General features: G+C 37.3%; 2 protein-coding genes across 4 annotated transcripts; both read left to right on the top strand.

The window, feature by feature from the left end:
* Nucleotides 1-1,498: 1,498 nt before the first annotated feature.
* On the top strand, nucleotides 1,499-8,769 carry LOC113276653 (calmodulin-binding transcription activator 4-like). Of its 3 annotated transcripts, none has more exons than XM_026526280.1 (12): nucleotides 1,499-1,812; nucleotides 2,048-2,176; nucleotides 2,308-2,423; nucleotides 2,602-2,690; nucleotides 2,856-2,910; nucleotides 3,614-4,009; nucleotides 4,264-4,659; nucleotides 4,771-5,501; nucleotides 5,651-6,233; nucleotides 6,373-6,663; nucleotides 6,872-7,572; nucleotides 7,990-8,769. In XM_026526280.1, exons 1-11 carry the CDS (start codon nucleotides 1,800-1,802, stop codon nucleotides 6,965-6,967), a joined length of 2,895 nt encoding a protein of 964 aa, XP_026382065.1. In that variant the 5' UTR covers nucleotides 1,499-1,799; the 3' UTR covers nucleotides 6,968-7,572; nucleotides 7,990-8,769. The 3 variants fall into 3 exon arrangements, with proteins under 3 accessions (XP_026382065.1, XP_026382064.1, XP_026382063.1); XM_026526279.1 differs by having other exon boundaries at nucleotides 1,500-1,812; nucleotides 2,042-2,176; nucleotides 8,393-8,769; XM_026526278.1 differs by having other exon boundaries at nucleotides 1,500-1,812; nucleotides 2,042-2,176.
* On the top strand, nucleotides 7,444-8,499 carry LOC113273162. The gene is made up of 2 exons (XM_026522925.1): nucleotides 7,444-7,572; nucleotides 7,990-8,499. The coding sequence occupies exons 1-2, from the start codon at nucleotides 7,444-7,446 to the stop codon at nucleotides 8,497-8,499; spliced, it is 639 nt and encodes a 212-aa protein (XP_026378710.1).
* Nucleotides 8,770-14,496: the final 5,727 nt, after the last annotated feature.

Here is a 14,496-nt window from a genome sequence, read left to right as displayed (position 1 = left end):
GCCAGTCTCACCCATTCATTAAGTAATTATATTAATTAATCATCAATTTGATTAATCCTCCATTTTGATTAGTCCCCTTTACATCAATTCGACAATCATCCATATACTGCCTAGCTGGTCCCACTACCACCAATGGCTAGTCCTCATACCCATTGGTCGGTCGGTCTCTCTACCCATATAAGATGGTCCTCCATCTCCTGGATCCAGAACTTCCTAAATTAGGGTTTCATAGTTGATGCTAACTCTAATTAGGTCTGAACATCAATGATTTTCATGTTGATAAAGTTATCAATACTAATTTAATTAATTTAATTGGATATTTAATGTTTGGTCTTCTATCAACTTTTTATTGCTCATCTGTCTAATTGAGAAGCAACATTTGGTCGATCATCCAATTGGTCGATCACCCAATATTTTATTGGTCGATCATTCGGTATTTCATTGGTTGATCATCTAATATCTCACTGATCGACCATCCAATTGGCTGATCATCCTATATTTCATTGATCTCTCTACCAATATTTTAATATTATGATCTCTTTACTTCGCTCAATTACTCATGACATGGTGGATCGAGGATGAATATTCTATAATAACTTAGAAATATCTGATTTCTTGTCAAATGCTTGACACATCAAAATAAATATTGGTTTATGATCGATTCAACAATCGCATCATACCTTTACTCTTAATCCAAATCATTCGAGTATCATTGATGCCTCAGCCGACACGATGATATGTCACTATTATAAATAACCCATCAGACTCAATGTCTAAGCATCATTATTTTCCCAGCAGACACTTTATGCTTAATTCATCATAGTGATGAGTCACAGAACACGTCATATTTGTCATTGAGAATCATGCTCAACTCGTCAGGCTAAGACTGACGGTCCAACCAAGTCAATGATTGACCAAATAAATACTTGTCTGCAAAGCAGACTTCACATGAGACATCAATCATGTCACATGTTGGGGATATTCACTAGGGTTTTGGTCTGGCGGTCTACAACACGGGCGATGTAGCAATACATCCACGATGGGAAATGTGAGTAAGTGGTGTTGGCGGTTGAAAGAGTAAATGAAGTAGTGGTTTGGCAATCAACCAAATTTCCCTTGCAATGCGGAACTGGTTCAACCATGATTTTCCACTTCCCTACTCTTCCACTCATCTTCAACTGTCACCACTTACTGGAGACGAATTGCTTGATCCAGCATCTGCTTATTCCACAATTTCAAGCATCCCAACAGTCCAACTTGAATGTCTTATCCTGTGTACCAAAACTAAATCCTATGTTACAAAATACACTCGTTCAGGTGGAAGGCATGTAAGCTGTGACGCACACATGGTGGAACGGATCCAACTTTGTGATGTGTAACAATGGGACAAATATTCATTCGTCAAATAAAAAAAGAAACAATTACCACGAGAAAAGGGAAGACGGCGCCAACCTTCGTCTTCCCAAACATCTTAACCGTTGGATCTCAAACAATCAGTCACTTGGAAACATCTCAGTGGACTATGGTTCTGCGAATCTTCATAATTACCACCTACCAAGACGAAGACCTCAACTTGATTCGACTTGGAAGTTTGATGGATTCAAGTCATTTTCCTTTCTAATTCTTTCTTAAGACTAACTATAATTAAGTCTCTCCTTTTTATCTGTCGGTTTCCTCACCATATATATTCAATTTTCAGTTATGGAGCTACTAATTTTGATTAAATTTCATTCTGAAATGAGAGACATTTAACAGAAGAACTTTCTGTCTGTAAATATTCTGTGTGGCTCAGGAATACAATGAATGATCCAGGTATATTTTTCTCTCCAATTTTAGTATTTTTTAGGTTATGTATTTAGCTTTACAAGAAATGGGTTGTTGCTATTTCACTGTTTTCGCTAAAATTTGTTACCGATGTTTTTTTTTTCTTACCAATGTTGAAGCAAAATATGGTTTGTATGGAAAAGACTGTATTTTTAACACAGGGTTTATAATCAAATTGTATAAATTAATCGAGGTTTTTTCATTTACTTTTCCCTAGATTCAGAATATGATATTAATACACTGATCCAAGAAGCTCAAGTTCGTTGGCTGAGGCCGGTTGAGATCCAATTTATATTACTGAATCATGATGGGATTTACCCCTTTACTGAAGTTGTCCCTCAAAACCCACAGAGTAAGCTTCATGTTCAACGTCGCTTAAATTTGTGTTTATCGTGTTTGCACGTGATCTTGCAATAGTGTAATTTGCCACTTCGTATGAGTGTATTGTTCAGACTTGAAACGGCAATTTTTTTTTCTCATTAGGTGGTTCATTATTCCTTATCAATAAGAATGTGACCAAGTCTTTTCGTAAAGATGGTCATAATTGGAAAAAGAAGAGGTCCGGTAGAACTGTTGCTGAAGGTCATGAAAGACTCAAGGTTTGGTGTTGTTTTTTTTGTAAGAAGATTACTACCTCCATTTCAAAAAGATAGGCTTGTTTCGTGCGTAAATTATACATGAAACAAGCCTATCTTTTTGAAAGGGAGGGAGTATTTTTCTAGTTTAGATCACACAATTCTTAGTGATGTTGTTCCTGTATGTTGATGGTGATGTTAGGTAGGAGGAGTTGAAGTTCTGAGTTGTTATTATGCACAAGGAGCGGAGAATCCTAATCTTCGTAGGCGAATATATTGGATGCTGGATCAGTAAGTAAAGATGTATTGTTGGTAGTTCTGTAATTGTTTATTTCTTAGACTAGAGCTATACCTTCAAGGTGCAATTTTTGTCAAATTATCAGCCACCACTTGTGCTTTTCTGTTTACTATTTTAGTAGTAATTGTTGGCTATATCTTTTTATTCTTTTTATGTAGGGCATACCATCACATAGTTCTTGTTCACCACAGAGTCTATACAGATATCAATGAGGTTTGTATAATATCCTAACTATATGAAAGAGAGCTCATAGGGAAACCATTTACCCTTGTTTGCATGTATTTTCCATCTGTTTTTTTTCTTTTCCTTTGTCATGTTTTCAGCTTAAAGCATGATATGATGATTTTGCATGTTTTTTGTTTTCGTTTTGATCAAGTATTTGTCAAGGTGTACTCTCTTTATATGCTAATGCCAGTATGCTACTTACAGAATAATACGGTATTGAATTTGTTGTTCTTACTTTGTACGATGTTTCATAGAAATAAGAAAACCCTTTGTAAGTAAAAGAAAGGCTAGATTACTTAATGCCTACCCGATAACCTGCTTTTAAGATCAAATTCTAACTTCATTCGCCGCAGGCTGCAGCACGAACTGATATTATGTTGCGTACTTAAGGAATAGTTTCCTCTTGTACACAACATACATTATTGTTTTCATAATTCTTCTCTGCATAAATCGCAAACTCGGGTTTGAACTTTATATTCATTGAAACCTTTCCTTCCAATTGATGGAAGCATTAAAGGATACCGTAAATCAAGGAATTGGATTTCAAAATTTCCACACTGAAACCTTCCGCGGACGTTGCTTGAGAATACTGTTTGGTTTTCTTATGCCACTGCTACATTCTACCTTCTACTGTAGTTGTCTTACACATTGGAGTTAAAGCTATTTAGTGCTCACATTTCATATGTTTCAGGGAAGACGCAGTGCAGAGTCGAGCTCAACACTGAACTTTCCCTCTGTTTCAAATACCGGGTTCCAAATAGCACCAAACCAGGCTGCTGCTTCTGCAGTTAGTGAGTCATACGGAACATACCTAGATCCAAGTCCATTTAGTTCAGGGTCCATGGATCTCATTCCCGATTTACTTGACGAAAAGCTGTTTGAAGAATGGGATTCTCCAGAAGACATTTGCAGTTTGATGGATGCTGATGAAGGCAGTCTAGCAGAACAAAGAATTGTGGAAAATTTGAATGAGAAATCAACAGATACAGAAATTTTACTTCAACAAAATATGTCTGACCTGGATGAACTTCTAGCTGCACAACTTGGACCAGATTATGGGGAGAACGTTGTTCATTCTTGTGAAATTGTAAGTGAATGCGCAGAATGCAAAGAATTTGCATTATGGAAATTGATAAAGTTCCTAGTTGAACTTCTGTACCTTGTAAGAACATGTTTAGAATCTAGCATTACTAAATAGCATCTTTTCTGTTTGGTTGGTTAGCCATCCTATTTCTTGGAGTTCTTATCTGTTTACAGACATCACTTTCTTGTCGTCCAATTATTGTTTTGACTGATAAAATTATCTTGCCATTTCAAACTAAAGTTGTTTATGATTTGCAGGAGAAGCCACAATCTACTTCGGAAAGGGACAAATATACTACAGATCCCTACAAGAACAATGAAGAATATTTGTACCAGTTGCAAGATCCTAGTGGTAATAACACCCAGAATAGGAACGTTCATATCCCCATATTTGGAGAGGCTTCAAACTTCTATCCTACTGCTTCTATCCAAGAAAGTTCCTTGCTTTTTGCAGTTGATAATTCTACAGTTTTTTCGTACTCTTATGGATTAAATACACTTGAGGCCGACCCCAACTGCTACAGCACATTGTTTGACGCAGAGACTCAGCTTGCTCCTATTGAAGTAGTATCAAGGTTAACTGTTGCACAGAGTCAAAAGTTCAGCATTCAAGAAATATCCCCAGAATGGGGTTATGCTGCTGAGTTCTCTAAGGTCTGTTTGAGTCATTTCTGTAAACTCTATCGCATGGAATATTTGTTCTTTCAAGCAACTGTTATTTTCATTGAATGCCTGAAAGTAAAAGAATCCAACTACTCAATGCAGGTCATCATTACTGGGTTATTTCATTGTAATTCATCAGAGCATTCATGGAAGTGTATGTTTGGTGATACTGAAGTTCCTGTAGAAATTGTTCAAGAAGGTGTTCTTCGTCGCCAAACTCCTGGGCAGGTCTCTTTGATTCAAGAAGGTGTTCTTCGTTGCCACACTCCTCCACAATCTCCCGGAAAGGTCAGTCTGTGTATCACAGTGGGTAATCGAGAAGCTTGCAGTGAAATAAGAGAGTTTGAATTTCGCACAAATCCAACGACCTGTATTCAAAATAATAATCTACCCAAAACAGATGGCATGAGGAGTGCAGAAGAACTGCAGTTACTTATCAGATTTGTTCAGATGCTTCTTTGTTACCCATCAACGGACAAAGAAGATGGTATTACCTCAAGAACAAATGCATCCGAAAAATTAAATGCAGATGAATATTTGTGGGAAAACTTGAAACATGCGGTCCTAGTTGGCAGTGAGAGTGAATCCAGAATCATGGATTCACTTTTGCAAGAACTTTTAAAAGAGAAGCTGCCGCAGTGGCTTCACTCCAAATTCAAGGAAGGAGAAACTCCAGGTTCTGCTAATTTGAAGAAAGATCAAGAGATAATACATGTGGTTGCTGGATTGGGCTTTGAGTGGGCATTAAACCTGATTCTACGTTCTGGGATTGGTATTAACTTCCGTGACACCAATGGATGGACCGCCCTTCACTATGCAGCCTATTTTGGAAGGTGTGTATGTGGAAAGTTCAATTACTGTATTCTATTTGTGTTCTTTTGGATTCTCCATGATTGGAGCAAACCCTTAAATAGAGAATGTTAATTAAAATTGTTTGTACATTAAGTCATTAACTGTTAAAACTATTGCCCTCTCATCATAGGGAAGAAATGGTCGTTGCACTGCTAGTTGCTGGAGCATCTGCCGGTGCAGTGACGGATCCTACGCCAGAAGATCCGGTTGGAAAAACCCCTGGCTCAATTGCCATTTTTAGAGGACATAAGGGAGTAGCAGGTTATCTCTCAGAGTTGGCCCTAACTAGCCATCTTCGATCCCTTACACTGGAAGAAAGTGATAATTCTAAAGGACTCAGTGCGGCAGAGGCAGAGATAGAAGCTGAAAGCCTCTCAAATGGGATCCTTGATTGCACCGACGATCAACGCTCACTAAGGCAGTCTTTGGAGGCAGTGAGGAATGCAGCTCTGGCTGCTGCACGTATACAAAATGCTTTTCGTGCACATTCTTTTCGTAAAAGGAAGCAGAAAGAGGATCTTGTTTCTGTTTGTCATGAGTATGGCATCACTGCGGCTGACATCCCTGCACTTTCAGCCACATCAAAAATGGCCTTCCCAAAGCTACGTGATCAGGTTTTACAAAATGCAGCTGTAATTATTCAAAAGAAATACCGTGGTTGGAGCCGACATAGAACATTTCTAGAATTGAAGCGGAAAATAATTCTTATACAGGTACGCTTTACCTCTAATGAAAATGTTCGATTATTTGGAGAATAAATCCGTCAAGGTTTAGTGTGGAGAAGTGCCTCTGGGATCTTAACCTATAATTTTATGACTCTTTTGTTAAAGATCCATGCATATGTTTTGGCAGGCTCACGTCCGAGGTCATCAGGTGAGGAGGAAGTTGTTCAGATGGGCCGTTGGTATTCTTGAAAAGATTTTGTTACGGTGGCGCCGCAAAAGAGTTGGGCTACGTGGATTGCGACAAGAAACAGAATTGGCTGATGTAAGTGACGATGAAGACATCCTTAAGGTGTTCCGAAAGAAGAAAGTTGATGTCACAGTTGAAAAAGCTGTTTCATGGGTGGTATCTATGGCCCATTCTCCTGATGCACGCGGACAATACCGCCGCCTCCTTGCAAGCTACCGGCAACAAGTTAAGGTAGGGTTGTAATAGATTTCATAAATTGAACTAAGTCGAACAGACAGTAGGATTAAAATAGCCATATTTCATTAGTTTACATTTCTCTATTAAGCATTCCAATTTGCGGGTCTTTTTTTTTCCTTCCCTTTTCTATTGGCTCTTTATTCAGTTGCATTTAATCAGAATTGCAGCTCCACTGATGAATTTGCTGAAATTTAATGCGCAGGCGGAATCATGTACAGAAACATCATCAGCTTCTCGAGACGATTCTGACTCCATGGAGACCAACAACAATGATGATTTCTTTCGGTTCCCATTATAGCAAATCTGTAATCACATGATCTCTGATTTGCGCAAACCAAATGTTTCAAATTCTGTACATACACATTACAATGAGCCTGATATGTATTAACCATACCGACCAGAAAAACCAATCCACTATCGTACCCAAATCAAGTGAGTAATATTTATCTTATCAATATGTACCTTTTTTTCTTTTTCTTTTCTTGAATGAAAGATTAAAATCCGTCCCAAAGTGCTGAGGAGGCACTGAAAAGATACATAAGAGGCAGCACTACAATACAATCTGACCAGATCGACCACCTCTACAATCTCCTCGACCTCCCTCACGACATTCCATCAACAGGTGTATTTAGAGTGTAAGATGCGTATCAAGGTTGAAATAATAAACACGTGATGACACCTCGACAGAATATACCCAACACGTGTCACTATCCCACGTTTCATTTGCTCCATTGGAAGATAAAACTGCTTTATTTTGATTCCTCTGTTGGGTAAATGGAAAAAGAAGCAGCCATGACTGATGATAATAAAATTCTCATTGAGGTTAAGAAAATCAGCGATGATGACGGAAGTGGTAGTAGTAAAACAGTAGTTATATCTGGGGGCGATGATGAGCTTCCTCAGGTATGAAACAAATCCAAAATCTGGATTCTTTTTCAGTTTTTCTATTGGTTAATCGATGAATTCTTATCTATTATTGCTTTATTACTGATTGTTAGGACTAATATGTTAGTATGTTCAAATCCCCTGCTGTGTAGATGAGTAATTACTAGTTAGTTACTTAACTTAATATGTTTGATGATAACTCCATGGCCCATGAGATTTGTTTCCGTGCCTCTCCGAAAGGTTGTTTCACTCGGCACGGATGTTCTTCACAGTGTAATAGAGTGTCAAGTGTGATTTCTTGCTTTGCGAGAGACTTGATTTCGCTGCATAACGTTTTCTTGTAGAATTATTTTGGAGTAGCTATTTAAAATAAACGAAAAAAGGAAACAACTAGAGCATTTGCCTAAGCTTGTAATTTTAAATGTTGATACACAGATGGAGTTGTTAAATGAAGATAAAGTGTCTTCTACTAATAAGTTGCCAGCAGAACAACCAGTCGTTGATTCGAAAGAGACTGCGTGTTCTATATTAGGCAATGTTGAAGTAGAGAAGAAAAATGAGAAAGGAATGGAAGAGATAGTTAAAGAACTTAAGAAAGTCCAGAAACAAAATTCAATAACTCATTGTCTACTTTCTGTTATGATATTGCTTACGGTAGCGTGGCAATTATCTGAGGTTTCACTCATATTAACGGTGAAGAATAAGTTTACAAACCCTTTTAAGTCAGTTGGGAATTTGATTAAAGGGGCTATCGCTGGTGGTGGTATTGGGGGTGTTAGGGAAAGAATTGTTGAAGGGAAAAGTAGCTGTGAAAATGATTCTAAATCAATAGTTTCAGATTTTTGTTCGCAGATTGAACCACCTCCTCTTCCCGAGCTAAGGATTCCAGATCTTGGGAATATGGACTTTCCTGGCTTAGGGTCAAATGGTGGCAATGAGGTTTAATGATGGGTGTTATTTTTGCTGTCATTAATAGGATTGAGTAATTAAATTTTAAAAACCTTTTCTTCTGTAATCTGGTATGTGTTTCTAATCCTATTTCAGCCGGGTTTGGAATTGTCAGCTATGGCTTTTGATTGAAACAACATAAAATGGCGTCAGTACTCAAATCAAAATCATGCATGTTTGTATCAATTAGTGTAATAATAATCTGGTAGGCTTTCAAAGTCAAACAAACCTTGAACAAAATTTTCTTCAATAATATGCTGATTGGTACTGCTGGTGGTGGTATGGTGTGCTTGATCTTCTAAATTAGATCTTAATATTGTACATAATAGATGCTTTAGTTACCAATGTAGTTATCTGGAATTTGTGGGTGTCCTTATGGAGTAAAAAAAACATACGAGCTAGCAATATCTTTCTCAAATTTCTAGATCTGTGGAGGTCCCCTGATTAGTGGCGGGTGATCAAACTTTGTCAACGATTTGGAACGCAATCCCGTAAACCAAACTCCTTTTCAGTTTTCACTCATCTAGTCAATAATACTGAGCTGATGGACTTGGGTTTTGTGGGCTACCGCCTACCAGTTTACCTGGTCGAATAAACGCGAAGGTAACAAATTCACTTCATTGAAGCTACACTCGACAGGGCCCTAGAATAATCAGTGGCGGATCCAATGAGCAACAAGGGTGCGCAGTCCCGACCCCTCCCCGTTGGGTTTCCAAGCCTAATTTCAAAGCCCAAAATTTCCTACAAGCCTAGCTTTGCTTTCTTGCTACCCCTGCTAGCCTAACTTTGCTTTCTTGCTACCCCTACTAGAATTTTGCTTCCCCTTAGTCTAGTTTCCAGCTTCGCCTAGATGCGATACTGATATCTAAATCCATGACGGATATCTCTCCAAAATGTCCTAGAGGATGCGATATTGATGAAACCTTAAAACATACTCTATTTCATTATCCTTATGCACAATCTGTCTGGGCACTCAGTCCAAATCCAGTAGAACTCCAATTCAGTGAGACTTGGAAATTTGCAAAGTATGGATGGAACATCCTAACAAGATCTTACCTCTGGAAATCATCATAACCAATATTTGGTTTATTTGGAAAGAAAGATGCGATAAGGTTTTTGAAAATAAACAGAAAACTAGCTCTCAATTAGCCAAGAGATACAAAGACATTTATATTACTGGAATAACACCAACATTAATAGTCTCGGTAGAACAAGAAATAACACACATAAGATAACATGGAGGTCACCTAATAATTCACGACATAAAGTTAATTGTGATACAACTTGGTTATCACATGACAGTCTGGCAGGTGATGCCATAATTTTGCGTAAATACAGGGATCTTTGAGCAAGGACAAGTAGGACCAATTACAACAGCATCTCCAGAAGAGGCAGAGACAATAGGACTGCTTTATACAACTAAATGGGCAAGAGCAAAGGGTTTATCAAATTTCGGCATTGAAGGTGACTGCAAAAACCTTTTTCACTATCTGAATGGAAATCCCTCCTCCATCTTTTGGCAATATCAAACTATTATGGATGAAGTAAAATTTGAGATTACTTATTGTTCTAATTTTTTTAGGTTTTTTCTTTATTCCAAGAACAACTAACATTTCATCTGATTTTCTTGCTAAAGAAGCTAAAACATTTCAAAACACTTGTAGTTGGATAAACCAACCTCCTTTTGTATCGATGAGGCTCTAAAAGTAGATGTATCTGATGTCAGACATATCTTGATATTAGATGGATCTACTAAGCCAGGTGCAAGGGTTGCTAACCCCCTAGGTTAGCTATTTGAATGAATTTTAACTTGCACAAAAAAATAAAATAAAATCCTTTATGGTTTGACACCTGCTCTCGTGCCATGGTCTACCATTTCCCAGCCATTTGGCTTCGACCACAATGTTGTTCTGGTTAGAATTGTGCCATGCTGGAAAGATGGTGCGAAATCATTTAAATTATTTAGTATTTATCCGGACCCTTCTTGTTACCAGGTGATTGAGGAGTCTTAGAAGAACCAGTCGGTTATTCTGCTTTCAAGTTGGTTATTAGGCAAAAGAAGGTAAAGGAAAACAACAAGATTTGGAATAGAGACCATTTTGGCAATATTCGACAAAACATCAAAAATTTAAACCACATAATTGAGTACATTGAACTTGAGATAAATTGTCGGATACCCACTTAAGGATCATTTCTACTACAGAGGAACTCGAAAAATGGTGCAATTATGAAAAAGCTTTTTGGAATACTAAAGCCACAGATAACAATATTCGTCCAGGAGATTGAAATACGGGGTTTTTCCGGTCTACCTATTCCCCTATCATCTTTGACGAGATTCTAAATCTTATTCCCTGGCAATTACAGAGTTGGATAATGTAAGGTTGTTTAGGCCACCGAATGAATCAGAGATAAAGCTTATTCTCTTTGATATGAGTTCAAATAAATCTCCAAGACCAGATGGTTTCCCCTAATCAATTATATATATAAAAAAAAAAGTGGTCCCTGGTTAAGGACGATTTAACAAAAATGATAAGAGACTTTTTCGAGTTTAAACGTTTGTTAAATTAAACTCAACTTTTATTGCTTTAATTCCTAAGAAAGAGTCTCCCGAATCTCCTACTGACTTTAGGCCCATCTCTTTATGTAATATCATTTAAAATATTATCTTGAAGCTGCCCGCAAACAGAATAAAGTCCTTCATTGAAAAAATCATTTTCTTCTTTTCAATCGGCTTTTGTCTCTGGCAGGTAAGTTACGGATAATATTGTTATTGCTCATGAAGTGATCCACGCCATGAGGTTTACAAAGAAAAAAACAAAAATAGGTTACATGGGCTTAAAGATAGATATGGCTAAAGCCATTGATAGAGTTGATGGACTTTTATGGTAAAGATGATGGAAACACTAGCTTCGACAAACCATGGATTGATCTAATCCTTCAGTGCATCAGTACTCCGTCTACTGATGTAATTGTTAATTCTTTGCCTTCTAAAATCATCAAACCAAGTAGAGACCTTAGACAAGGTGACCCTCTGTCGCCATACTTATTCATTATATGTATGGAGGGCCTTCCTAGATTCCTAAAAGATGCAGAGGAAAACAAGATGATCAACGGTGTAAAATTGGGCAAAGATTTCCCATCTATCTCTCATCCGCTCTTCGCAAATGACTGCCTCATTTTCACTAAAGCTGGAAAAAAAGAGTGTAGAAAATCTTCTGAAAATTTTGGATCTTTTTAGCCAGGGTTCAGGTCAACAGATAAATTACGAGAAGCCAAGGATTTTTTTCAGCAAAAATGTCTAAAATAGAGAAGCTAGAGAAGTAATAGACATTCGAAAGGCAGGTCGGTTAAAGTTGGATGATAAGACGTTTTGAATCTATAGGTGAAAAACTTAAATCTCGATTCCCAGAGTGAATAAATAAATTCTTATCTCTCTACAGGGAAGTGCATCATGATCAAACACATGTATGATTCCTTGGCCACCTACCAAATGGCTTGTTTTTCTATTCCTAAATCCGTAGCTAAGAAAATGGATTCTCTAAACAGGTCATTTTCTGGGGCCACAACAAAGATAGCAATAGGGACTTCTGCATTAAAAAAATGGTCTTCTGTTTGTATGCTAAAATCGAAAAGCGGACTTGATTTCAAAAAACTTCAAAAGTTTAACATTACAATGTTAGCTCGCTTAACTTAGAGAATGATCATGAACCCACACCATCCTTGGTCTCAAATCCTTAGAGAAAAATACTCCAAAAGAGTATATCCTCTAGATATCTCTAAAGCAAATCTGAATAACTCTTGGTTGTGAAAAAGTTTGTATCTCGGTCTCTGATTATTTCAACGGGTAGGGATTTGGGAATTAGGGGATGTAAAAGACATACAACTTTGGTCTCACAACTCGATTCCTCTAGATACTCCAAACACAATAAGTAGGACTGACATTGTCCAATCATAGGAAACACTCTCCGCACGGTAATTGATATCATCCAGAGAGAAAATGGGGAATGAAATACGAATTTCATTAACCAGGTCATGCCCCTAAAGATGTTGAAAACATTATAAGTATGAATCTTCCCACTAATGATGCTCGTCCTGATAAACTAATTTGGCCTTTGTCGAACTCTGTAAATCTCACTGTCAAATCTTCCTACAATCACCAAATCAGTGAAAACAATACTAACGTGCAACATAGGAGTGCATGTATTCATTTGAAAATGCTACCATGAGAAAATACCAGTCAATACTATTATTGTAATCGAATTCCTTCGATTTCCCTTGGTGTAAGTTATGTAACAGCAGTGAGGAAACACATATTCATCTTCAGCTCCGCTGCCATTTTCGTAAGGCAGTTTGGTTTGGTTTGAGCTGTAACATGTGTGGTTGCTTGAGAATAAATATTAGCGGCTAGAATCTTGGTTTGCTAATAACCAGTTAAGTCCCATCGAAATTGTTGGAGCATAGCTCGGTTGAACTCACCAAGCGTTGTTATGTCAAGTTTGGTTGTCATATTTTAGTATCAAAACTTCTCTAGAATCGCTTGATTAAATACTAGAGTCAACTTCGTTTAGGTTAGACTAGAAAGTTTAAGAATGTCGAGACATACAAGTATTACCCTAAAGACCTGAAGAATGAGAAGAAGTAACGACTACACAATATCATCCTTCCACTTGAGGTTATTAATATTGACTTGAACTTATGTCATTCTTAAGGTTCTTTCAATTCGTGCTATATTGAAAACATAACATGCGAAGCTGTATATATTGTACATATTGTATATATACTGTAGTGGATAGACATGATCATAATAGTACAGTCATAGTATTAAGGAATTAGATTAGGAAGTATAACGCTTATCTTTTGAACCTCGTAGATATGACATCGACATAATCTTTTATATAGTTTTATGATTATGTGTATGGGTTAATGGTGAAGATTTCATCCTAGGAAACAATTTTTTACATTTTTTTAAAGGAAATACGTTCATGAAATTGTTTCATGAATCGAAAGGGAAATCAATAGGTATATTGGTCCGGCTATTCATTGCATATTCTTTGGATGACCAATATGTGTAAGTTGGTAGAATCGATCTTAACTCAGGTTATGTATTTTGGTATAACCGATCACAATACCTAGACTTATGATTTGGTATGACCGGTCCTGGTAATTGGTGTAACCGATCCTAAGTAATCACCATAAGATGGTATGATCGATTCTTGTAATTTGTGTGACCGATTCTGGTAATTAGTATGACCAATCATAAATGGTTGTATGACCGATTCTTGTAATTAGTATGACCGATCCTAGTGCCTGGTGAGACCGATCACAAGTAGGTACCATGTTTATCTAGAACCGATCCTAGTGATTGGTATAACCTATCTGAACCCATGTATGTGACTTGGTAGGACCGATCACAACTAACCATTGTGACTTGGTTTGACCGATCACATAGTATACTTGGAATTCTGGTAGAACCAATTCTAAACTTGTTTGGAAGTGCGGTAGAACCGATTCCAAGATGCAAATCCATGTATATTCAGAATAAGGATTTTCTGAGTAAAGATGTCAACATACTTTGAACACGAGCAGTCACTTTTATCATTTATTGTTCAAAGATATTCCTTGGTACTCAAGGTGGTCCTTTGCCGAAATAAATGCATAGCTCTACAGAATAAAAATTAGTAATGTGCATTTACTAATTGGAGATGTTCTATGAGATATTTCGGAAATATTGGACCAAAATTTATTGGAATTAGGAAAACCGAATTTGGGAATTCATTGCATATATTGAGAATATTTTCGGTTTTGGAAATTCCTTGGTGTCCAAACATCCTTGGTCTATAAATACCTAAGTTTGCATTTCTATCAAACTATCCTAAGAGCCAGGAAAACTTCATTACTTGTTGTTTCTGGTGGAGCCGTCTATTCGGAGACGAAAGTATCCTAATTAGGTGGAATCTCTTACAACCGCTCGTTTAAAGACTTTTGTAGGATCAA

Source organism: Papaver somniferum, chromosome 4 (genome assembly GCF_003573695.1).
Source record: "Papaver somniferum cultivar HN1 chromosome 4, ASM357369v1, whole genome shotgun sequence".
In the NCBI taxonomy this organism is placed as follows: Eukaryota; Viridiplantae; Streptophyta; class Magnoliopsida; order Ranunculales; family Papaveraceae; genus Papaver; species Papaver somniferum.
The sequence above is the reverse complement of the archived record's forward strand: the minus strand, read 5'-3'. Positions and strand labels throughout refer to the sequence as shown.

Bases quoted from the DNA above. Each gene is read 5' to 3' on its own strand.
- LOC113273162 (XM_026522925.1), top strand. From the start codon at position 7,444: ATGGAAAAAGAAGCAGCCATGACTGATGATAATAAAATTCTCATTGAG. The intron at 7,573-7,989 runs GTATGAAACAAA...GTTGATACACAG, and splicing joins GCGATGATGAGCTTCCTCAG to ATGGAGTTGTTAAATGAAGA.
- LOC113276653 (XM_026526279.1), top strand. The intron at 2,911-3,613 runs GTTTGTATAATA...CATATGTTTCAG, and splicing joins TCTATACAGATATCAATGAG to GGAAGACGCAGTGCAGAGTC. The intron at 5,502-5,650 runs GTGTGTATGTGG...CTCTCATCATAG, and splicing joins TATGCAGCCTATTTTGGAAG to GGAAGAAATGGTCGTTGCAC.